General features: G+C 38.6%; 2 protein-coding genes across 3 annotated transcripts; one reads left to right on the top strand and one right to left on the bottom strand.

Annotated features, from left to right (window-relative positions):
* Positions 1-1128: 1128 nt before the first annotated feature.
* Positions 1129-10281, bottom strand: rps6kb1b (ribosomal protein S6 kinase b, polypeptide 1b). Its single transcript, XM_034310795.2, has 15 exons — positions 10084-10281; positions 8478-8521; positions 8086-8206; positions 7910-7978; positions 7608-7755; positions 6607-6664; positions 6225-6325; positions 5872-5962; positions 4835-4925; positions 3712-3819; positions 3548-3610; positions 3341-3418; positions 3119-3226; positions 2920-3032; positions 1129-2024 (listed from the first exon to the last, which is right to left on the bottom strand). Exons 1-15 carry the CDS (start codon positions 10150-10152, stop codon positions 1778-1780), a joined length of 1509 nt encoding a protein of 502 aa, XP_034166686.2. The 5' UTR covers positions 10153-10281; the 3' UTR covers positions 1129-1777.
* Positions 10282-14705: 4424 nt separating this feature from the next.
* Positions 14706-22233, top strand: tubd1 (tubulin, delta 1). 2 transcript variants are annotated; one of them, XM_034310652.2, is made up of 8 exons: positions 14706-14823; positions 17268-17415; positions 17685-17901; positions 18015-18246; positions 21181-21345; positions 21432-21560; positions 21681-21864; positions 21969-22233. In XM_034310652.2, exons 2-8 carry the CDS (start codon positions 17297-17299, stop codon positions 22069-22071), a joined length of 1149 nt encoding a protein of 382 aa, XP_034166543.1. In that variant the 5' UTR covers positions 14706-14823; positions 17268-17296; the 3' UTR covers positions 22072-22233. The 2 variants fall into 2 exon arrangements, with proteins under 2 accessions (XP_034166543.1, XP_026780153.1); XM_026924352.3 differs by lacking the exon at positions 14706-14823 and adding an exon at positions 15297-16153.
* The last annotated feature ends 175 nt before the right edge of the window (positions 22234-22408 follow it).

Genomic DNA, 22408 nt, shown 5'->3' with positions numbered 1-22408 from the left:
AAAGAATCCAGTGTAAAGTGTAAATTATTATGGAGAAGGGGATGACTTTTGTTAACTGTTTAATACAGAGGTTCCCAAACTAGGGATCATGACCCCCATGGAGTCACTTGAGTTACAAATAGGGTCATCTGACTTGATTAAATGGTGGTCTTTGTGACTTTGACTGTGGTGTGGTTGCTGGGGCCAAACAGGCTGGTGTGAGTATTTCAGAAACTGATCTCCTGGGATTTTAACACACAACAGTCTAGAGTTTGCACAGAAACATGCGAAAAACAGAAAAACATGCAGTGATGTCAGAGGTCTCTGCTCTCCATGGCTGTAAAGAGTGGTTACTTGAGTTACTTTGGTTTTTGCACCATTCTGTGTAAAACTCTAGACACTATTGTGCGTCTGGCACCAAGAACATGCCACAGTCAGTCACTGAGATCACAATTTTCCCCATTTTAATTTGATGTGAACATTAGCAGAAGCTCTTGACCTGTATGACCTGCGTGATTATATTCATTGTGCTGCTGTGATATGATTGGCTGACTAGTTAACTGCATGATTGTGAAGGTTTGCAGATGTTCCTATTATAGATAACAGCGTACGTGTGTGTGTGTGTTGCTAGGTTGACACCATATATGTTTGTACCTGTATGTGCAAAGTCGAATTCATGTCCCCAGCTGCAAAATATAAACCACAACAAACATACAATAACTGTGTCACAGTGACTATTCTCTTCCACACTGATTTCTTGAGTCAGACGCAAGAGATGTGAGGCCTACAAACATTCAAAAACTGTGTGAACCAAAAAAAAAAACACCATTTAAATGGTCAGACACTGTCTTGGAAAAAATATTAAGAATATTATTTTAGTATATTATTAAGTATTGGCCTTTTAAGGGATGCATCCAATGTGAGTCAACCTTGTAAAGGCTGTGTGCCGTTTAAATTATTTGATAGTACAACTGTGGCAAGAACAAATATACAAATACTCTAGTCCTGAGTACTTAATGTTCACACAAGAAAAATGATCTGGCACAATTTCTAAAATGCAAGGGGAAAAAAATAATCAAGTTAAGGACCCAGTGAATATGCATCATGATTTTTTTTTGGCCACATGTAACACAAAGAAAGATTTAAAAGTCAAATGTCTTTGTTTTTTATTGAGGCTTTTGTGTAATGACCCATCATCTAAATATCACTGTGGGACGTACACACAGTTTAAAGAGAATAAGACTTTATACCAGCTTATCAAACTCTGCTTGATGGAATCCCTACAAATTCATTTCTCCTTTCAATAAACAATGATTTCTTTCAGAGAGAAAGTCATTCTGGCTTCCCAAGCAATACTGTAAAAACACAAAGAATTCCACATGGAAGCAATTCCTCAACAGCACTTGATCATCTTGCACAGAGCACCATGTCACCTAGTCTGCACGTTGAGCAAACTGTGCCAGACATTTGATTATTGTTCATGTGTTTCATATTCCTTTGATGGTACAATCATGTAAAAAAAAAAAAAAAAAAAAACCTAATTCATCCAAAAGAAGGCCCAAGACTCATAATCCATCTGATGTGACACGAAGCATCTGAGAACAATGTGGGCTGAGGTTTTTGGGACGTGAGGAACTGACGCAGTTACTCGAGCTCAGTGAAGCGCACATGCTCATCAGATCAGTAAACGACAGACTAGGTTCTGTGATGGTGGGGAATTTCTGTTTTTTCCCTAGTATTCATATAAAAGAAACTGAGAGAGCAAATCGTAGTAAATCTCTAGGTCATAGGTTACAGGTCATAGGTTCATGCGTAGATGCTCTGGCCGTTTTGCCATAACAGGGTACACCTGCTGTTTGAACGCGCCCATGGCCGAGCCAGTGGGTTGCCTGATAGGTAGTGGAGCGGTGACTTCGGTGCTGGCTGAGATCTCCATTTGTTCCGCAGTAGACACTTCCATAGCATGCTCAGAGGTGGACTGAAGAGTGGAAGAGCCAGGCATGCTGGGACATCGAGGCCAGCCGTCGCCAGGGAACTTCACTGGACTGGAAGACAGGAAGACAACAGGAGTATAAATATATACTACAGCACTGTTGAATACTCGAGTCTGATTGGTCAGAAGGCGTTCGGTAGTTGCGCTCGTTCTAAGCTCTCGCTCTAAGACGTTATTGTTTCTGTGGTAACAACATAAACAGGGATTTGTATGGCGGATACTACACGTAGTCTAATACTAAAATAAACAGATTAAAAAATCTTTTTTTTTGACAAAGGAAACTTGGTGAATCTTTCTATAAGGACACGAGAATGAGTCTCGAGGGTCAGCGTTTTGTAAGAGTCAGTTTTGAGTTTTCTGCCATGGGAGTCTTCAGGACAGAGGACTTTGCGGTTCCTCAGCACCACCATACATTAGTTTGACAAGAGAGAAGGGAAGAGAAGCTGGTAGGGCAACTGATTATAGCTTCTATAACATAAGTGATAACAGGAACTAACTTCCACAACACGTATCTAACTATACAAACAGTTAAACATGAGACACATCATGATTAATAAAGTAAAAGTTGTAATCATTGCCAAAAAAGTGTGGTACAAGAGGAATAAAACACATCCGGACGTGCTGTTATTGGAAAATAATCAACTTTGGGCTGGTAACAGTAACTTTGCATCGGGCCGTATCTCATCACCCCGTATTTAACTGTTTTCCTTTACCGGCATGTCCAGTCGTGTTTCATTCCTAACATATTTTATGTGTAGGCACTTGTGCAGGCAAATATGAACACTATGTCATGATAACTTATAAACCAGTATTGTATTGTAACTACAATTTTTGTCATCATTTAATTAGTTGACATGGATATTAATTTCTTCCTGGATAATACTATATTTCATACAAGACACACATCATCAATGCAAATCTACATGCAAATATTAAACTCTCATTACCTCACTGGCGTTCTTGGGCTCCCTAAAAAGCGGCGAGGTGATCGAATTTTTGGCTCAAATGAGAATTTCTCCTTTACGTTTTCCAACACAGATGGAGCTACATATGTAAAGCCCTAAAGAATTTAAAATACAAACACATCCGAGGGGTTAAAGAAGGAAGTTCTTATTACATTTACATGAAGAAAGAATGCAGCCTTACCAGGAAGACTTGATTTGCACTTTCACTGAGTGTGGAGTCATCAGGACTATCTACAGGGGTCTGGCTGGTGAACTTTGAATCAAATTGGCTCACATCCTCAGCGGATTGCTAAGAAAGCAAAAGCAAAATGTTTTCTCATTTAAATCACTTAGGCATATTTAACCCCTGCTTTGCCAGCTGGCAAAGAAACCAGTGAAGGAACAAGAGCATGTACGAACTCACCAGGAAAGGCTTGAAAGGTGGATCTACTTTCCGTGCAAGAAGGTCTTCCCAATTAATGAGCCGGAAGAATGGATGAGTCTAAGAAAATCAAAAAGCCACCAAATGCAGAGGCGATTAATTCTGCGGGCTGTAAATCAACAAAATTTATTTCAACAAGCAATATGAACAGAACGACCTTCACTAACATGAAAAGAAGTGTGTACCAACCTGCACCTCTGTTGCATCTCCGGGTCCAGCTCCAAGACGAGATGAGGCAGTTCTTTTCAGCAGCTGGACATATTTTAAAAAATATATACATAAGGTTATCTAACAGGACAAGTTCCTGAGAAAAAAAAAAATTAAAAATATCATCATAGTGTGTGCTGTCCTACCTTTTTAAGCAGGTCCCTGGCTTCTTGTGTGAGGTAGGGTGGGAGATTCAGTTTGCATTTAAGAATTTTATCGATGGTTTTCTTTCGGTTTTCCCCTGTGAATGGTGGCTAGAAAGGCAAAACAGTATCAGCCGCCACACACACACACACACCAAAAAAAAAAAAAAAAAAATCAACGGACTAATGTACTACATGATGAACTGGCTAGCAACCTACATTTCGGTAAATCTGACTGAACAAAATCATAGCTTCTTCACAGGTTTAGACGGTGATGGCGGCCGGTTTCTCCCTCATAGTACCAAGTGCTATGCATTGTGTAATTGTTAGAGCAAATTGGACTCTAATGTGACCTCATATCCAGGTTGGTCCATTGAAATAAAAATCAGATTATTGTGTTATCTGTTATCTGTGTGTCTTATCAATCACCACAATAGCCATCAGATGTGCCTCTGCTGCTTGCTGTGTGGAGAGAAACAGGCACCCTGCTGTAGAGACACACCTACTGCACCTTGCTACCTCCTCAAATCACCCACAAACAATTTGTATATGATCTGCAGTGATGTGAACATTTATTTGAGTAAGTTTTAATAGGTTTTGGCACAGGTGGATACAACTAAAGGCACCACGTAGAAAATGATGTGCATAATTTGAATATTGGGTATTAATTAATCTGAATACTTTTAGGTTTCTCTCCCAAATTTTGTACTGTTGTTGCCAAGGAATATGTGAACCAATAATAGTAAAAGAATAAAACAAAACCTCTCTCATTGGCTGACAGCCAGTTTGACCTTTTACAGAATGATATGCTTTTCTTGTTTTTATGGCATTTTGTCTGTGCTTCCTGGTCACAGAATTAATGATGACTTAATAATTTAACTTGTGTATTTCATATCCAGAATGTCTTCTTTTATTTAACACATTGACGACGAATGTACAATATGGATATGTGTAGATATTGTTTGAAATTACATGACACTTGAATTTGTCCATTTCTGGCTGGTGCAGCAACAGGTTAAAACAAGTCCACCTGAACTAGTCTTAGAGTATACTCCCCTACATGATACACATCAAAAAGTGACACACATTTTACTAAACATGTGAAAATGACAGAAATTGCACTCACTGCCCCAGTTAACATGTCGTACATCAGGGCTCCAAGACTCCACCAGTCGACAGCGCGATTGTGTCCATTTCTTGTCAGGATCTCTGGAGCCCTAATACAAAAGAGAAAAATATTCATTTATGCTTTCCATTACGATCCACAATAGGCTGTGCTATATAACAAATGTTACCATCCCTACACAATATTAATTGCCACAATATCCAGTAACGTATAGTCCAATCGTATTATATCACCAGACCCGTCAATCTTTATGCATATTGTTTAGGAGCTCTGCAATTTAACGTAGTCGGAGGTATCAGTCAAATACATGCCTAAAGAGCAGTCTTTTTCTCCCCAATAAAACAGGAGATTAGCCATATATTAATCTGGATTTGATCTGTGCAGGTGTGTTGAACTCTCCAATATTACACAGAACAAACAGTTCCTGCAAGCTCCGCCCCCTTATCTCACATGCTCTCGAATCATGTTCAAATCATGCAGCACACTCGCTTTCTGTCAAGGTAAATGGAGAATCGATCAATGTAGCTAACATTAAAAAACTACTGTATACTGTACATCTGTTAACTACATTTATTATAGATGCCACAAAAAGAGGAAAAAAAGAAGGAAGATATCGACCCATAAAGATTAAATATGACTTCGCCAGTCACAGCATCAATAACATTACTACACAATCACCTAAAACTCCACCATCCACCTGAGTGCTTGCGATTGCCACAGTTCCCGACTGCATAGCTGGTAATATTACGCACTCCCGTCCTTTCCTTAAAACTCAAATGGTGGAAATGCTCATTGTCCTATCTTTTTTATTAAGGCCATCGGTTCTGAACGATTAAATATATTATCATGGTACTTTAAAATAGAAAATCATGAGCAGGGAAAAAAAAAAAAAAAAAAAAAAAAATCAACATTGCACAAGTCTAATTCACAACATGGAAGCTTAAAATGATTTATATGCTTTATAATGAATCTGTTAAAAAGTTCACTAACGTGAATGCTACAGAAACAAGCTCACACTTGTGACACAAATGACTTACATGTACTCGATAGTGCCACAGAACGTGTGCGTGACCGTCCCGTCATGAATGGATTCCTTACACAGTCCAAAGTCAGTCAATTTCACATGGCCTTTCCAAGACAAAGATAAAAACACACTTAATAAACTGCAACCAAAAAAAAAGATACACCTGTATCTCAATAAAATGCATCAAAACCCCGATCACTTTAAGTGGCAGAAGCATTTTCAGCACTGTAACAAGTGAAACATGTCTAAAGCTTAACTCAGAGCCAGTCCTGGGTCTGCCATGGCACTGTTTCACAACTAAGCATTACAATTCACACATGAAATAACCATAGTAATCTTCTAAAAATTTCTATGTATCAGTTTTACCTTGGCTATTGAGCATGATGTTTTCAGGTTTAAGGTCTCTGTAGATGATGCCCTTTTGATGCAGGTGGCCGAGGGCCATAGAAATTTCTGCCAAGTAAAAGCTGCAAGTAAAAAGCCTCCAGGATCATTCTGGTGATTTTATTTCATTTTGGCCAATCAAGAGAGCTCATCTGATCTTTCTATGTCTGAAAGTGAAGATCTTATATAATATAATAACAGTATATCAAAACAAATATTATATTAATATAACAGGTCAAAGTCATTGATTATTTTAAACACTACAACTCTTCTTCCATTTACTATATTGTGGGGAAAGTCCTAAAATCAGTTGAATTTGCGGAAAAGGTGACACTCAGTGACCAAAGACAAGCTTAATCCTTACCAGGCAGTGTCTTCCATGAAAATGCCCTCCCTTTCTAGCTGCATGAAAAGTTCCCCACCTGTAAATGACGAAAGACACTGGTGTTAAGAAATTCATATCAAACACAAAAAGGACACACGGACAAAATCCCCAACAGCAAATTAGTTTCTGAAGCCAATCAGAAGTGCTGCAATATAAAGTATAGGAATAAATGAAATCAGAGTGTGGTAATGGCTGGTATGAAGGTTGATCCAAGTTATCATTCTTCTTTAGGTGGAGATTTTGTGCACGCTGCCACACTTATTTTTCACCATTTAGTTGTCATTTTGTCACTGCCAGATTTCTGTAAGCTTTGACTTTTATAGAGTTTTGCCAATGTCACTAAATGTTCCATGAGGGTCTCTGGAGGACTAGGGGTTAGGCCACGGCGCTCTCAAAACTGCGGCCCGGGTTTGATTCTCGGCCAGGGAACTGACCCCAGCATGCAACAGTACGCTCTCAGTGCAGGTCCAAAGCCCAGATAAAACTGGGAAGGGTTCTGAAAGGAAAGGCATCCGGCGTAAAAGCTGTGCCAAATCAAATACGCGAACCAATGATCCGCGGCAGCGACCCCTCACAGGAGCAGCCGAAAGAGGAACAACAACTAAATGTGAAGTGAATGAGTTGGCAATATACGGGTGATTTATCAACATACACAAATTAGTAAATCAGAGATTATTCGTTTTGTAAGTAATCAGAGAAAAATTACCAAAATTTTTGCAAATCTGCCAGGAACTTTTTGTTCCGTTTGGAATTTTGAAAACTTTTCTAAATGAACGACACGTTCATGTCTGTCCTACATCTCCCAGTCCACCAAACTTTATTTGTTTTTCCGCTCATATAGCAATGCTGAGGCCGTAGGACGTTAAATCAAATAGTATCAACAAACAAATTCAATATCCACAGTACATATCCGGAAAAGACCAACAGAACTGAGGAGCAGACTGTTTCTCAGAATGAACATGGAGCTTGATTTCACTGACCACTTAGGTATTCGAGGATGAGATAAAGCTTGCCGCCGGTCTGAAAGGCATAAATGAGGTCGACGATAAAAGGATGCTTCACTTCTTCCAAGATGTTGCGCTCAGCCTTGGTGTGGGCCGTGTCCTTGGCATTGCGGACAATCATGGCCTAGAAAGTCACAAGGAAAAAAAAAAACATCTATTGTTTATATTATATAATTTTTTTTTTTTTTTCAAAAAAAAAAAAAAAAAAAAAAAAAAAAAAGATGTCACTTTATATTAATTGGTAGTAATATGGCCTGATTAAACGTTTAAAAGCAAACCTTTTTCAAGACTTTCATGGCAAATATTTTTCCTGACCCGGCACCGGTCACCTTCCGGACCTGGAATACCTGTAACAAAATTAAGGCATGTTCAATTTTGCGTCAAATTTATCACAGAATAAAAAGAGCTAAATTATATAATTCCGTTTAAACAGACAATCCTTATTGAGGCGTACCTTCCCATAGCCGCCTTTCCCCAAAACACGCAGCAGCTCAAAGCATTCAGGACGAATGCTCTCAGTGCCTTGATTTACACTGTCCTCAGAGATCTCAATCTTCTCGCAGTCGTCCATGTTACTGGCATGAGGTGAGGGGGCGGGGCATACACACAGCATTTTTAGTTTTGTTGTCATTTCTCAGTAGGGAGAAACTACCGATATACGATCTCTTAACTATGTAACCAATGTAATCTTCAGCTATTGGATTTTAAACATCTTGTGATGACGTGCCTAGATAAAGATCTGACAGTCTGACTGAACAAACAGAATGGGGCGTTAGCAGAACTATTTGCTTTCCACTTTTTATTCAAGTAAATTAATTAATAAATAATAAAATGAATGATACTCACAACTCAAAGCCGCTGCGCTGATCCATGATGTCATTAATCTGCGCCTTCAGGAATAACACAGTGAATTAACTTTAGTGCTCCACTACAAATAACACACATCTGCACTCCACCAGTGGTTGGTTAGAAACGTAAAAACTGACCTTGATGCAGAGTGTCTACACGCATGGACAGTAATATTTAAGGCTCTATTTTATACGTTAGTAAAATATAAGATGTTAATCACCTCCAAATCACTTGAGTGCATTACTGTAAATTAATGCAAACTTCTGTAGCTCTCACAACTATCTGTCAGTGTCAGTTTCTACTTTCCAAATAAAATAAAAAAATAAAAAATAAAAAAAAACTAGTAGGTTGGTGGGTGGGTGTTTTTTTTCCTTTTCTTTTTTTTTTTTTAACCTCTTTGCATCATACAGCAGTCCTAGATTGCATACATTTTATATTTTCAGATTTTTTTTTAATTAAATTTCTGTCTTCAGCATTTAGACCTCAATGTTGAAAATGATGGTCATTGGAAGATTTCCTTTATTATTATTATTATTATTATTATTATTATTATTATTATTTCAAGCATATTGTTTGAGACTTTTTGGACAATCCTTTACTTTTAATGTTTGATATTTAGACAGAATTAGACAAAATTCATATATCATGCAATTTAAAGGTTTTTAAAAAAAAAAAAAAAAAAAAAAAAAAAAAAAAAAAAAAAAAGAGAGAGAGAGAAAGAATTTGAATGTGTGTAAATAATTTATACATGAAAGAGTTAAAATGAAAAACAAGCCCACAGTTAAGTGCATCATGAAGATGGCAGCTGTGTCTGATTTACATGAACTTTACAACAACGCTTTTAAAGAACTCACTTTATATGCAGAACAATGCAGATACATTTATACACCGTGTCAACTTAGTCCTAAATACAGCTCTACTTCCTGCCTATGTGCACTACATACAGGAGGACATAAGGGCTTCTGCACACTGTGTAGTGTACTGTGTAGTGAACATGTCCCTGACTGGGGACTCGGCCATGATCAGCCGGGCCGCTGCTCACACACACACACACACACACACACACACACAGGCTCGCTGGCGCTAGCGGTCCTCGCCACGGCACACCTATAATTAGCATGCACTTAACATGTCTCTAACAAGAGTGGCAAGGGACACCAAACTATTTAGGTGTCAATAATTATGCTAATTTAATCTATAAAACAAAATTCTTTACAGTCGAGGTATTACTAGCTAAGAATTTACGTTACGCATAGCACGCTAGCTTCTCAGCTGTTTTCGCCCAGGCTTTGCGGTTACACGTTTCTTTTTCCACCCGTATTCCGGGGACAGCCCCGCCTCCTGCGCTGTGATTGGTTAATACAGTTAAAATTCCCCGGTATTCCCGCGTGGACGCTGAGCTCCTGGCCAATCGTAGCGCAGGGGGCGGGATTTTTCTTCCCCCGCAAAACGGGTATTCAGTTACACTGACAAACACAGCTGAGGCCTAACATCTCTGGCGCTCGGCATTTAAGTAAAGCAGGCCTACTTTAGCAAGCAGGCTAACCGCCTAGCTGGCAGGGCTGGAACAAGCGTGCAAAGGAAGAGGAGGAAAGCCAGTTACCTCCTCGAGCTCGTCGTCGGAGACATTTTCCTCCGGCTGATCCAGATCAATATCGAAGACACCGGCCATGGTTTATTTCACCGCGTTTAATCCACTTCCAGCGTGAGAGTAGAGGTTGTGCTTCCCGCCTCATGGACGCGAACGCACCGTCGCCATGACCAGCTAGGGTCTGCGCATGCGCAGTACGCCGCAGTACCGCGCATAAAGCACGCCTCCACATGGCAGAGTGGGGAACGCGCGCGCCCGTTTAGGAGCCAGATCATGTATACTGTACCTTCAGTAAAAATAGACACAGATGCATACTGTGTGAGACAGACAGACAGACAGAATATCAGTAGCTCTTCCTAAAAGGTTCAGAGGATTCAGCTAAATAAAGTACATGGTCAAGTAAGAGAACAAAGAAAATCTTTTATTGTATATTTGTATGTGTGTTTTGTATTTCAAATGACACAGACATGCATTGTTTATCATATAAAATATCATATACTGTGTAACTTGGGTCAAAGCCTTAAATTTAATAGAAAAACACTTACACCACAGCGCTGCTGAATTCTTGATTCTGATTGGTCAGAAGCTATTGATTAATTTTCTATAACAGCACAGTGTTGACATTTACACTGACATTATTTAGCAGACACCATTTACCAGAAGCATGTTGTAGTTTCTATCAAAAACACACCCTCTTGCTAGTACAAATAGGTCAGGGTTATACCACTGAAGTAAAAGCCTACAGCACGAAATGAAAACACAGGAGACGAGGGATTTTTTTTATAGAAGTGTTAATTCAGGTACTTGGTGAAGAGATAGGTGTTTAGTCTTCGTTTGAAGACAGCAGTCCATTCCACCAGCACAGAGAAGAGACAGTAGGTCCGGCTGTAAATCAAATCACAGATTTATATTAATGCACTCATTTAAATATAAGGTATTATTTCTATCGTAACAACTCATTCACAGGGACTTTTATGGCAGAAGCTCCATATAATCTAAAGCTGATAATTAACAGATTAAAAAGTATTGTCATTTAACAAACAAAAACATATAACTGGTGATATTTAACATTTATGGAAGGAGACTCAGTGTCAGTGTCAGTTCTCTCTCTCTCTCTCTCTCTCTCTCTCTCTCTGTCGAGCTACATATGCTTCACCTGAGATATCAGTGATCCTGACCTCTTCTGTGCTCCGGACCTGCCTGACCCATCCTGATGCCCTACTTCTGGTTGGAGTTCTCATTGGCTGGAGATCGCTCGCTGCTGCTGGGGGTGGCCCCACATGGACGGCCTGAAGATCATTGGGATTGCTGGGGATGGTGCCACTTGGGGGCAGTGAAGATCGCTTGGGGATCTCATACGGGGAGCTGTACTGTGATGGCTTGGGACTGCGATTGCTGTGGTGGCTTTGGGGCTGCGGTTGCCACGAGTAGTTTTGCACTCAGGACTCCATCAGTGGACAGTGAATAGGTTTAACAAACGGGACGTCCTGTGAAAACTGTGATGAATTTATTGGTTGCACAATTGCACTATTTGTCCATGTACTACACAGTTATAGAAGGGATTTATTTATAATCGCAGAGATCACCCAGATGAGGATGGGTTCCCTTTTGAGTCTGGTTCCTCTCAAGGTTTCTTCCTCATGTCGCCTCAGGGAGTTTTCCTTGCCACCATCGCCTCTGACTTGCTCATTAGGGATAAATTCACATATTTACAATTTATTTTGGTTTTATTTAATTTGAATGTATTTATTTCTGTAAAGCTGCTTTGTGCCAATGTCCACTTTTAAAAGCGCTATACAAATAAAATTGAATCGAATTGAATTGAATTGAATTGAGTGTGTGACCTGTGGTCAACCGATTGGATTTTTCAGTGGCCGATGTCAGTGCTGACATTTACATTTACCGAACAGGGAGGCAGATGGCTGATACGATGCTGATTTTTTCCCCTCAGATACCATAGAACAATATAATAACGAATGAAAATACCATACATTTGCTTAAATTTTGAACATCTGCAATGCACTAAAATAATTTCTGCTTCACTAAACGTCCCTCATACACCAGCAACACTTGAACTATTATGCTTGACGATTCAGAGCACATTATGAAAGTATGTGGTATGCAGCATGCAGTCTGCAAAGCATTATGCTTTTAGCTATCATGCTATCATGTTTTCTCACTAAACATCAGGAATCAATCAAATTATATAAGATAAGATAAGATAAGATAAACTTTATTAATCCCCGAAGGGAAATATAGAGGATAGAGTAAACTGTGTTCATCTTATACAATACAATTACCTCAATTATACTGACTTTATTTAACTGAACCCATGGAGAGCTAGGAATTCGGCCTTACCATTTCTTCCCTGTGCACTGTGTTTTCTCTGAGATATTGCATTGCATTTGAAGGCAGTATGTGATTGCCAGGGCAGAAAAAAGAGTTTGTTGAGCACTTTTATTAATCGGCCATGCTTGCAGTCTGATCGGCCAATGTCAATCATTGTCAAATTAAAATGTTTGATATCAGCCTAATTAATTGGCCGGGCTAATCAACGAGATGACCACTAATTGTAATTTTCTGAAAGTTTTCCCCCATCAGAAAGTCTTCAGGGCAGAGGACTTTTTTTGCTTTTTCCAATTTCTCTGTAATATGACAAGCTGTATGTTTTTGGTCTTATTTACTTCACAAAAAAGAAACAAAATAAAGAGGATGGAGAGGGATTGACTGTTTATAGCTGCTATATTGAAAGTCATAACAGGATCTAACTTGTTTCATGAACATTCCACCTCATTAAATAAACAGTTAAAAAAATGACATTGTTCATTAACAAATACAAAATTGGAATCCTGCAAATCAGTGGTGTAAGAGGAATAAACCATGTCAGGGAATGCTGTTATAGGAAATTCATCCATGTTATGTTACATGTTATGAACATTTGAGGTTCAACAGTCATTCTTAAAGACTACAAAATGTTGTACACCAGATACTCTAAGCATGTATCCTAAAAAGCACACTATGACTGAATATAGTACTAGTCTACTATATTCACAGTGATAGGTCCACAGTGATCAGGTATAATTTGTGAAAGCAGAATCCAAAACCAAAAACACAAAATACTCTATATGGCCAAAAGTATGTGGACACCTGACCATCACACCCATATGTTGTTCTTCCCCAAACTTGCCACAAATTTGGAGGCACACATTTGTTTAGGATGTCTTTGTATGCCGCAGCATTACAATTTCTCTTCACTGGAACTAAGAAGCCCAAACCTTTTCCACCATGACAGTGCCCCTGTGCACAAAGCGAGCTCCATGAAGACATGGTTTGCCAAGGTTGGAGTGGAAGAACTCGAGTGTCCTGCACAGATCCCTGAACTCAACCCCACTGAACACCTTTGGGATGAACGCTGACTGCGCTCCAGGTCTCCTCACCTGACATCATTAATGCTCTTGTAGCTGAATGAGCACAAATCCCCACAACCATGCTTCAAAATCTAGTGGAAAGCCTTCCCAGAAGAGTGGAGATCATTATAACTGCAAAAAGGGGAATAAATCTGGAAGGACAAGCACATATGGGTGTGATGTCAGGTGTCCACACACTTTTGGCCATATAATGTATGTATTTTACTAATGTAGTTTACTGAAGTGGATGGACAGACAGATGGACACAAGTGCAGGTTTTCTGGTTTTATTAAAACCAATGTAGCAAACAAATTAAGAGGCTACTCAGAGACATGAGGCAAGCAAACAGGCAGGAACTAACCAAAAGACCAAATCAGCAAACACACAGCAGGTTATAATCAGAACTGATGAAGCCACGCTGCTCTTCTTCTTCTTCTTCTAAGTTTAACTGGCGGTTGGAAAACCAGCTTAGGTGCATTACCGCCTCCACCTGGATAGGAGCGTGGAGCACTGAAAGGAGGTTAAAAAATGTGTACTTCAAACTTAAATCCTGTTATACAAGCCTGTTAATCTTAGATAATTTAATAATGTAGTATACACTTTCTCTTGTCCTGGACCACTTTTTTTTTAGAAGACTTTGCATTGTCATGTTGATTACACCCATAGTGAGTAGCTTTTCTTTAAGTTCAGATCTTTCATTTTTATATGCTGTACAGTGAAGAAGCACATGTTCCACCCACTGCTTGGCCGCAATACATGCCTTATCCTGTTTCATGGTTTCCTATTATAAACAGTGAATGATTTAGACTTGAATGCCCTATTCTAAGACAAGTAATAATTGTATCCTCTTTTCATTTATTGTAGACTATCCTCTCTGTATTAACTTGCTTTTGATTACTGTATATTTGCCTTCCTCTGAGTTCTCGGTCCCATTTCTCTTGCCACTTCATTTTAATATATGCTTTTATGCTTGTTTTTACCTCAGTTTTACTTAATGGGACCTGAATATCAATATTTGGGTGTCTTAAAGCGTGTTTAGCCAATGTATTAACAGCTTCATGACCCTCCACTCCTACATAACAATGACAGGATTAAATGCATGTTGTGGATTCTGAATAAACTTGCAAGAATTTCATAGATTATATCAATGTCTTGATGAATATTGTCCAGGCTTGTTAAAGCTGAGAGAGAGTCAGCACACTCGCACACTTCACACACTAACACTGGGTTATTTAAAGGAGTAGTGTGACTGCAGACAGGTGAGCTGTATTAATAATCAGGCGGAGGTCACGTGACGAGATCGCTGGCTGAGGATCATGGGAGATGTAGTCTGCAACTTATGGAGGTGAAAAGTCTTCTTTAAAAATTTCACCATTTGGATAAACAGTTTTCATGTTTTCATTGAATGCTGAATTTATTCGAGTCTATATCAACCGGTCACTTAGACAGCAGTTAGAGTTAGCTTAGCTAAGCCACATCAGGAAGTGTTGTACCTGTTGCTAGTAGTTACGGGAATTCCGGATCTTTGCAGTGAGTCAGCTCATTTGATTCAGCTTACATGAGCCGACTCTTTCGGCTCCTAAACGGTTCGTTGCCATTTTGTTTTAACCAGGACAAAGTTTGCGATAATTTGACCAGCGAGAGAGGGTTTTTCCGAATAAATAATGTCGAACGGGACATGAGTCAGGCGTTTCGGTGCTGTATCGAAATCTAAACATGGCAGCAAACGACACGCCCTGTTTAAACAAACGAACCCACCAAAGCTTTATCTGATTTAATGCTGCCTTCACGTGCTGTCCGAATGACCGTAAATACGAGTTTCCACTGGGAAACTGCACATGAATGACTCCTCAGGTCGTAATTACGACTAGGAAACTCGGAGATCATTTTCTGTGGGGTTAGAATTGTTTATAATTCCAAACAAACAGATTAATATCTATTACGATTCACAAAAAATAAACAAATTCGTAAATAAATAAAACGAGATCCACAAATATATGTTAGGAGTTTCATAAAAAATGAATTAAATTCACAAATAAATAAAATACGATTTGCAAATTTCAAAAAATTTACAAATATATGTTTTTATGTCTCAGACACAATTCCCCCGGGAGCACGTGAACGCAGCATGATTCACCTCCCTGACCGGCATAAAGCGGTTACTGAAGGAGGCATGAATGATGAATGAATTCACTGTAACGAACAGTTCAGATGTTTCCATGGAAGCAGTGTGATTAAATTACACTGCGAGAGTAACGCCATTGTTTACCAAACCTACCAAAAAAAGAGAAAAGAAAGAATGAAACGACTCCTATACGCGACTTTCCTCTGAGCGTTCACACACAGGAACCGACTCAGTGAACCGAGTCATTCGCGACGACACATCACTAGCTGCACGCTAGTGAGCCGAGTCTGCTGTTTCACAGCATGGCCGGTCAGGTGAGGCTGCTGTGCTTGGTAGTTTGTAGGTAAGCAGTAGCTAGTTTGCTCTAGTAAGTAAGGAGGTAGTTATCTAGGTCCTGACATGTCGGTTGTGACAGTGCAGTTAGGTCAGTGCGGTAACCAGATAGGACCGGAAGTGTTTAGTGCTGTGTATGAAGACTCCACTGGAGCAAATGCACAAACATACAAACAGTGCAGCGATGAGAGATTCTTCAGAGAGAATTCACACGGAGGTAAGTCTCAGCAGGAAGGTGCCAAATAAGCAAACTTAACGAAGTTAATCATTTCTGAATGTAGTTACACACCATATGACCAAAAGTTTGTGGGCACCTGACCATCACACCCATATGTATGTGTGTGTTTACACCAAACTTTCCCCTTAAAGCTGGACCTTTACAGTGTACAGTGTGCTGTAGCATTACAGCTTCCCTTCACTGAGCTGAGAGGCTCAGACCTGTTCCTGCATTACCTCTCACAGCTGGAACATTCTAACACATTTCTGACACTATCTGGTGTTTACTGGTTGGATTTGGTTTAGAAGCCAAATTAATCTGTTAGATATAAGATATAAAAAGACATAAAGTTTCTATGTATAAAAAATCTGGTTTTATTTTAATGTAAAGGTATAAGACCTATAGTTCTTATTGTCCAGTTTTGCTAAATCCATATATAAATCATAAACCGCTGACTCATCTGCGGTCTTCAACATTTAAACTGAGAATCAGAACAGTTAAGGTATACATTACGTGGAGTTTTTAAACCACAGCTGTACACTGAAGTGAGATATAAAATGTTCACAGCCTAAATTCATGAGTGCATTACTTACAGCTCCAATATGACATATACCGTCACACTCATATGTGAGTTTTCCCCCAAACTGTTGCCACAAATTGTCTAAAATGTCTTTCTATGCTTTAGCATTACAATTTCCCTTCACTGGAACTAAGAGGCCCAAACCTGTTCCTGCATGACAATGCCCCTGAGCACAAAGTGAGCTCTAGGAAGACATGGTTTGCTAAGAACTCGATTGTCCTTCACAGAGCCCTGACGTCAACCCCACTGAATATCTTTGGGATGAATCGGAAGGCCAACTGCACCCCAGGCCTCCTCCCGATATCAGTGCCTGACCTCACTAATGCTCTTGTGGCTGAATGAACACAAATCCCCACAGTCACACTCCAGAATCTAGTGGAAAACCTTCCTAGAAGAGTGGAGCTTCTTATAACAGTAAAGGGGGGGGGATTAAATCTGAAATATGATGTTCAACAAGCACACATGAGCGTTATGGTCAGGTGTCCACAAACTTTTGGCCATATAGTGAATTTGTATGTTGTGCTTCTTGTGTAGTGCTGGTGGCACGTGCAGTTCTTATTGACATGGAGCCCAAAGTAATTACTCATGCCATAGCAAAGGCGTCAGGCTCCGGAAAATGGAGATATGGGGGAAAATCCCACTTCTGCCAGAAACAAGGCTCTGGAAACAACTGGGCAAACGGGTAAGAACACTAAACGTGCTTGTATATTTGTGTATAGTGCTTTTGTAGTCTTTTTTAGTTTATTCTTCTGTTTATGCATTTATTTTACATTCTGTGTGTGTCCTAATTAGTGTAATTTATTGTACCATATCTTTTAGTTTTAGCTCTAAGTCGTCTGATCTCACTTTTTCTTCATTGTTTTTTTTTTGTTTGTTTATTTCATTAATAAATAGCAGGTCTTCATTTGAGCTAGAATGCTGTATGATGTCCATGTCATTACTGTTCTGTAGTTACTGTGTTCACGGCCCTCAGCATAAGGACGCAGTGGAAGATCTGGTGAGGCGGGAGGTAGAACGCTGCGATCGCCTTGCAGGAATATTTGCCATGATGAGTGTGGCAGGGGGTACGGGTTCTGGCGTGGGCACCTATGTCACCCAGTGTCTGCGAGACACTTATCCACATTCATTTATTCTTAATCACCTGACATGGCCCTATGGAACAGGAGAGGTAAACTTGGTCATAGTGTACCTTTCAAAGTAGTGTATGAAAGGCTACAGCAAAATATTGTTGTTATTATTAAATTGACTTGCTAAATGATCTGGTTTCTCTTCTCTCGTCAGGTTATCGTGCAAAACTACAATTCGGTTCTCACTCTCTCTCGTCTCTACACGCTGTCTGACGCACTCGTGGTGCACGAGAATGACACGGTTCACAAAATCTGCAGCCAGCTGATGAACATCAAGCACATCTCTATCTCTGACGTTAACAAGGTGATCGCTCATCAACTGGGCAGCGTGCTGCAGCCTGCATACACCGCTGACTCGCCTGCTCACTACAGCCGAAACCCCATAGGTATTATAGTTTTACTGACGTACGCTGCTTGGTGTTTGGCATCACATTCATATAGGTGAATACACAAAGGCAGACACTAAGAAACCTCCACGCAGAGGTGTGTGCAGAACTGTTTTTAAATTACACCCCTGCCTGCTCCTGCAGAACCTTTGACCAATCTCACCCAGACTTCTTTTTGTTTCTTCCTGCCTTTTATATTTTCTAATGAACTTAGTTGGTTCTCTTTCCCAAAATATAAACAAATTAGTTGTTAAACCTAAAGCAAATCTGACCAGGATAAAGCATTTAGCCTACTAAAGGTGAATGAATGAACACAGTAAACGTGATGAATATGGCCTTTCTTTGTCCCACAAAAACTTCACATCTGACTAGCTGCTCCTACCCACATAACAGTAAAAAAACAATGACTTCTTTTCCTTTTTTTGTTTTTGGGTCCTGTGGGATCTCAGTCCTGACGCACACCAGGTCCACCATACAGAGCATACAGAATTTCTTATTGCTAACAGGGTCCATGTATTGCCTTCATTTGCAATTTGTGTGTAAAAAAAAAAAAAAAAAAAAATATATATATATATATATATATATATATATATATATATATATATATATATATATATATATATATATATATATATATATATATATGTATATTTTTTTTTTTTTTTACACACAAATTGCAAATGAAGGCAATACATGGACCCTGTTAGCAATAAGAAATTCTGTATGCTCTGTATGGTGGACCTGGTGTGCGTAATATATATATATTACACACACACACACACACACACACACAGATACAGTGGGGTCCAAAAGTCTGAGACAACTTTTAAAAATTTGGGATTTTTTTTTTTCATTTAAAATCGGAAATAAACAGAAGGTTTTAGAATATTCAAGAAATATTCAAGATTCTGCACTATTTAAAGGTCTCTGTTGAACTGTAAGCAAATTTGTGATATTGACCATGTTAACTGCTTTGTACAAAAGATCAGATTTTCCTCATGTCTAGTCTGTTCCGTGTGTTCAGACGACACCCCGATGGACTTGATCTAAAATGAATCATAAGGTTTTGCACAAACCTTTGGAGTCCATGCCAGCTCGAGTGCATACTGTCATTAAAGCAGAAAGGGGACTCTGAAATTCATGTATATATTTCAAAGATTCTACTTTTCACCCAAGTTGTTGTCAGTAATACAATGAAATGAAATACAATTGTAATGAAAATTGTTGTATTAAATTAGAAAAGAATGCAAAACTGAAGCATTTTCACTAGTGCTCTCAGACTTTTGCACCCCACTGTAAATATTATCTATATTATGTGTGATTTAAGATATATATATTTTTTTAAATTATATTGAATTAATATATAAATTTAAATTGATTTTATTTTATATAAAAAAGATTATATAGGCAGTTTTTTAAATTAAATTTAGATATCATGGGACAATTTGAATTTCCAGCTTGTCTAAGCTTTCATGCCATTCATAAAACTAAATCCCCAACATGATATACTATATTGGCAAACATTTGTGGCCACTTGAATGTAACACCCATATATGCTTTCTGAACATCCGATTCCAGATTTAGTCTCTTACTGTTATATTAAGCTCCACTCTTCTGGGAAGGGGTTCCACTAAATTCTGGTGCGTGACTGTGGGAATTTGTGTTCATTCAGCCACAAGAGCATTAGTGAGGTCAGGCACTGATATCGGGAGGAGGACTGGGGCCCGGTCAGCGTTCCCATTCATCCCAAAGATATTCAGTGGGGTCGAAGTCAGGGATCTGCGCAGAACACTCGAGTTGTGCTTCTCCAAATCTATCATCAGTATATTCTAACTGTATGTACTGTAGGCTGAGTAAAATTGAGGACACATTAAGATTTTGGCCAGACTAACATTCTAAATTACTCTAAACGTAATTATGAAAAGATTAACTATAAGTCACAGTACAAAACACAAAAAGGTTAGTAACATTTTATAATTTATTTATTGCATTAGAAGGATAATACAGAATTATTAAAAAAATAAACATCTCTAAAAATTTTCTGAACACATACACTAAATAAAAAATCCGGCCTTAAATTGGTCCAGTTACAAAAATAATTTCTTCAGTTTGTACTTTTTACTTGAGATCGTGTATGTATTTAGCATGTTCATTTAGACTATAGAACTAACTTCAATTGTCTTGTATATTATGTGTTTGTTTTTATTATATGTTCTTATGCATTTATGCTCTTGTAGCTTTTCTGCCACGCTGCTTCTCGGACTTTGTTAAATGCCGAGGTGTAGCTTTTTTTTGCAACATATATTTTATAATGTTTTTATACTCATTGTTTTATTTATTTATTTATTTATTTTAACATTTCGATTCATAAATATTTTTTACTAAAAAAAATTACTTTTAAATATTATTATACAAATATTTTATTTTAGTGTGTGCCAAAAAAAACAAAAATAACTTATTTTACTGTTTTTTTATTTCATAACAAAAAGTGAATGAACGCAACGTACACGGACCTAACAGCAAATTACATTTTTTTTTTTTTTTTTTTTTTAATAGAAATATATAGAAAGAGTTTTGTGAGAAACCGGATATTTTGTATGGAGGTTCTGAGTCATTCGTCCAATGCTTCGTTAAAACCCCTTACACAGATAGGATTTCTGTCTGGAATGTCCTGTTTCTCAAGAAATTGTCTACAAATGTATGATTTTTATGTCCTCAATATGTCTTCCTAGTATTTGCCTAGTGAAAAATGACCTTGTTGCATACACAGACAAAGGCAGCAAGCAAAAAGATACAAGTGGTAGAAGCATTGACATATATATTTATTTATTCTGTTTTGTTATAAGATAGACTGCAGTTCGTAGAGATTGCATCAGAACTGCAGTGTGTGGTGTCATGGGTGATTTATTCCTCTTGTTCATCTCCTTGGTCCAGGTGAATTGCTGAGCTCCCTGGTGTGTCATCCCGAATACAAACTGCTCAACGTGTTGAACATTCCTCACATGTCTCAGACATCTCTGGCCTACAGTGCCTACACCTGGCCCGGACTGCTCAAGCATTTAAGACAAATGCTCATTGCCAATGCCAGAATGGAGGAAGGTGAATACTCTAAGTTTACACACGTACTCGGTCACTGGAGAACCTTTTCTAACCATTAACAGATAAAATTCTGCTGTTACTTTTAGGTATTGATTGGAAAGTGTGTGTGCCGTCGAACAGAGCAGAGAGCATAAGAAACACACAAATGGGTTTTAACAGATCACTCTCTAATCTTCTAATACTGCGGGGTAAAGACGTTTCCTCTGCCGATATAGGCAAGTATACTAGTTATTTAATATTGTCTTTTGGTTATTGTGCACACTAAACTATTATTGTGCAATTAGTTATGGGATTAATTAGTTTAGAGGCATGAAGAAATGTGTTTTGATTAACAGGGGCGTTTAAGGAGCCTGGACTCTACGTGCCATGGGTTCCAGCAGATGGCACTTTCCACATGTGGCACTCCCCCGTGCCCTTCAGTGGCTATGAGAAGTTGGCCACTTTAGTCAGCAACAGCCAGTCCCTTTTGAATCCTCTGGATAATATTGTTAAGAAGGCCTGGAACATGTTTGCATCACGGTACAAAGATTCCAGACAAACCGTTCATACAGTGTTGAGTATGCCTTTTTACTTTTCTTTGGCAACTGATTATTTATTTATTTATTTATTTTTGTTCTCAACAGGGCCTATATTCATCAATATACCAAATTTGGAATTTCAGAAGAAGATTTTCTCGAAAGCTTTACCATGTTGGAACAGATTATCTCCAGCTACACTCACCTTTGAACCTACCTCACTATTTTAAATGACATTTTGAAATTTTTTTTTTTAACTAATTACTGCATGCTAACTATCTAAAGTGAAAGTGTCTGTGTGATTGTGTGTGTCTTTGCTGTATTTTCTACAAGCTGTGTATAGTATTAAATTGATATACATGTTCAACGTCAAGCTCTTCTCGTCCACATTTATTTTATAAAAAATTGTAATAGTTGCAAAAAGTCAGAAAACAAATTTCAGTCACATGTAACACCAATACATTTATTCACCAGTTACACCTAGCTGTCTTTCAGTTACTAAGATTTAAGGAATGTTGGTCTCCACTGGTCCAATATTTTAGATTTGT

The sequence above is a fragment of the Pangasianodon hypophthalmus genome, chromosome 14 (genome assembly GCF_027358585.1).
Source record: "Pangasianodon hypophthalmus isolate fPanHyp1 chromosome 14, fPanHyp1.pri, whole genome shotgun sequence".
Lineage (NCBI taxonomy): Eukaryota > Metazoa > Chordata > Actinopteri > Siluriformes > Pangasiidae > Pangasianodon > Pangasianodon hypophthalmus.
The sequence above is the reverse complement of the archived record's forward strand: the minus strand, read 5'-3'. Positions and strand labels throughout refer to the sequence as shown.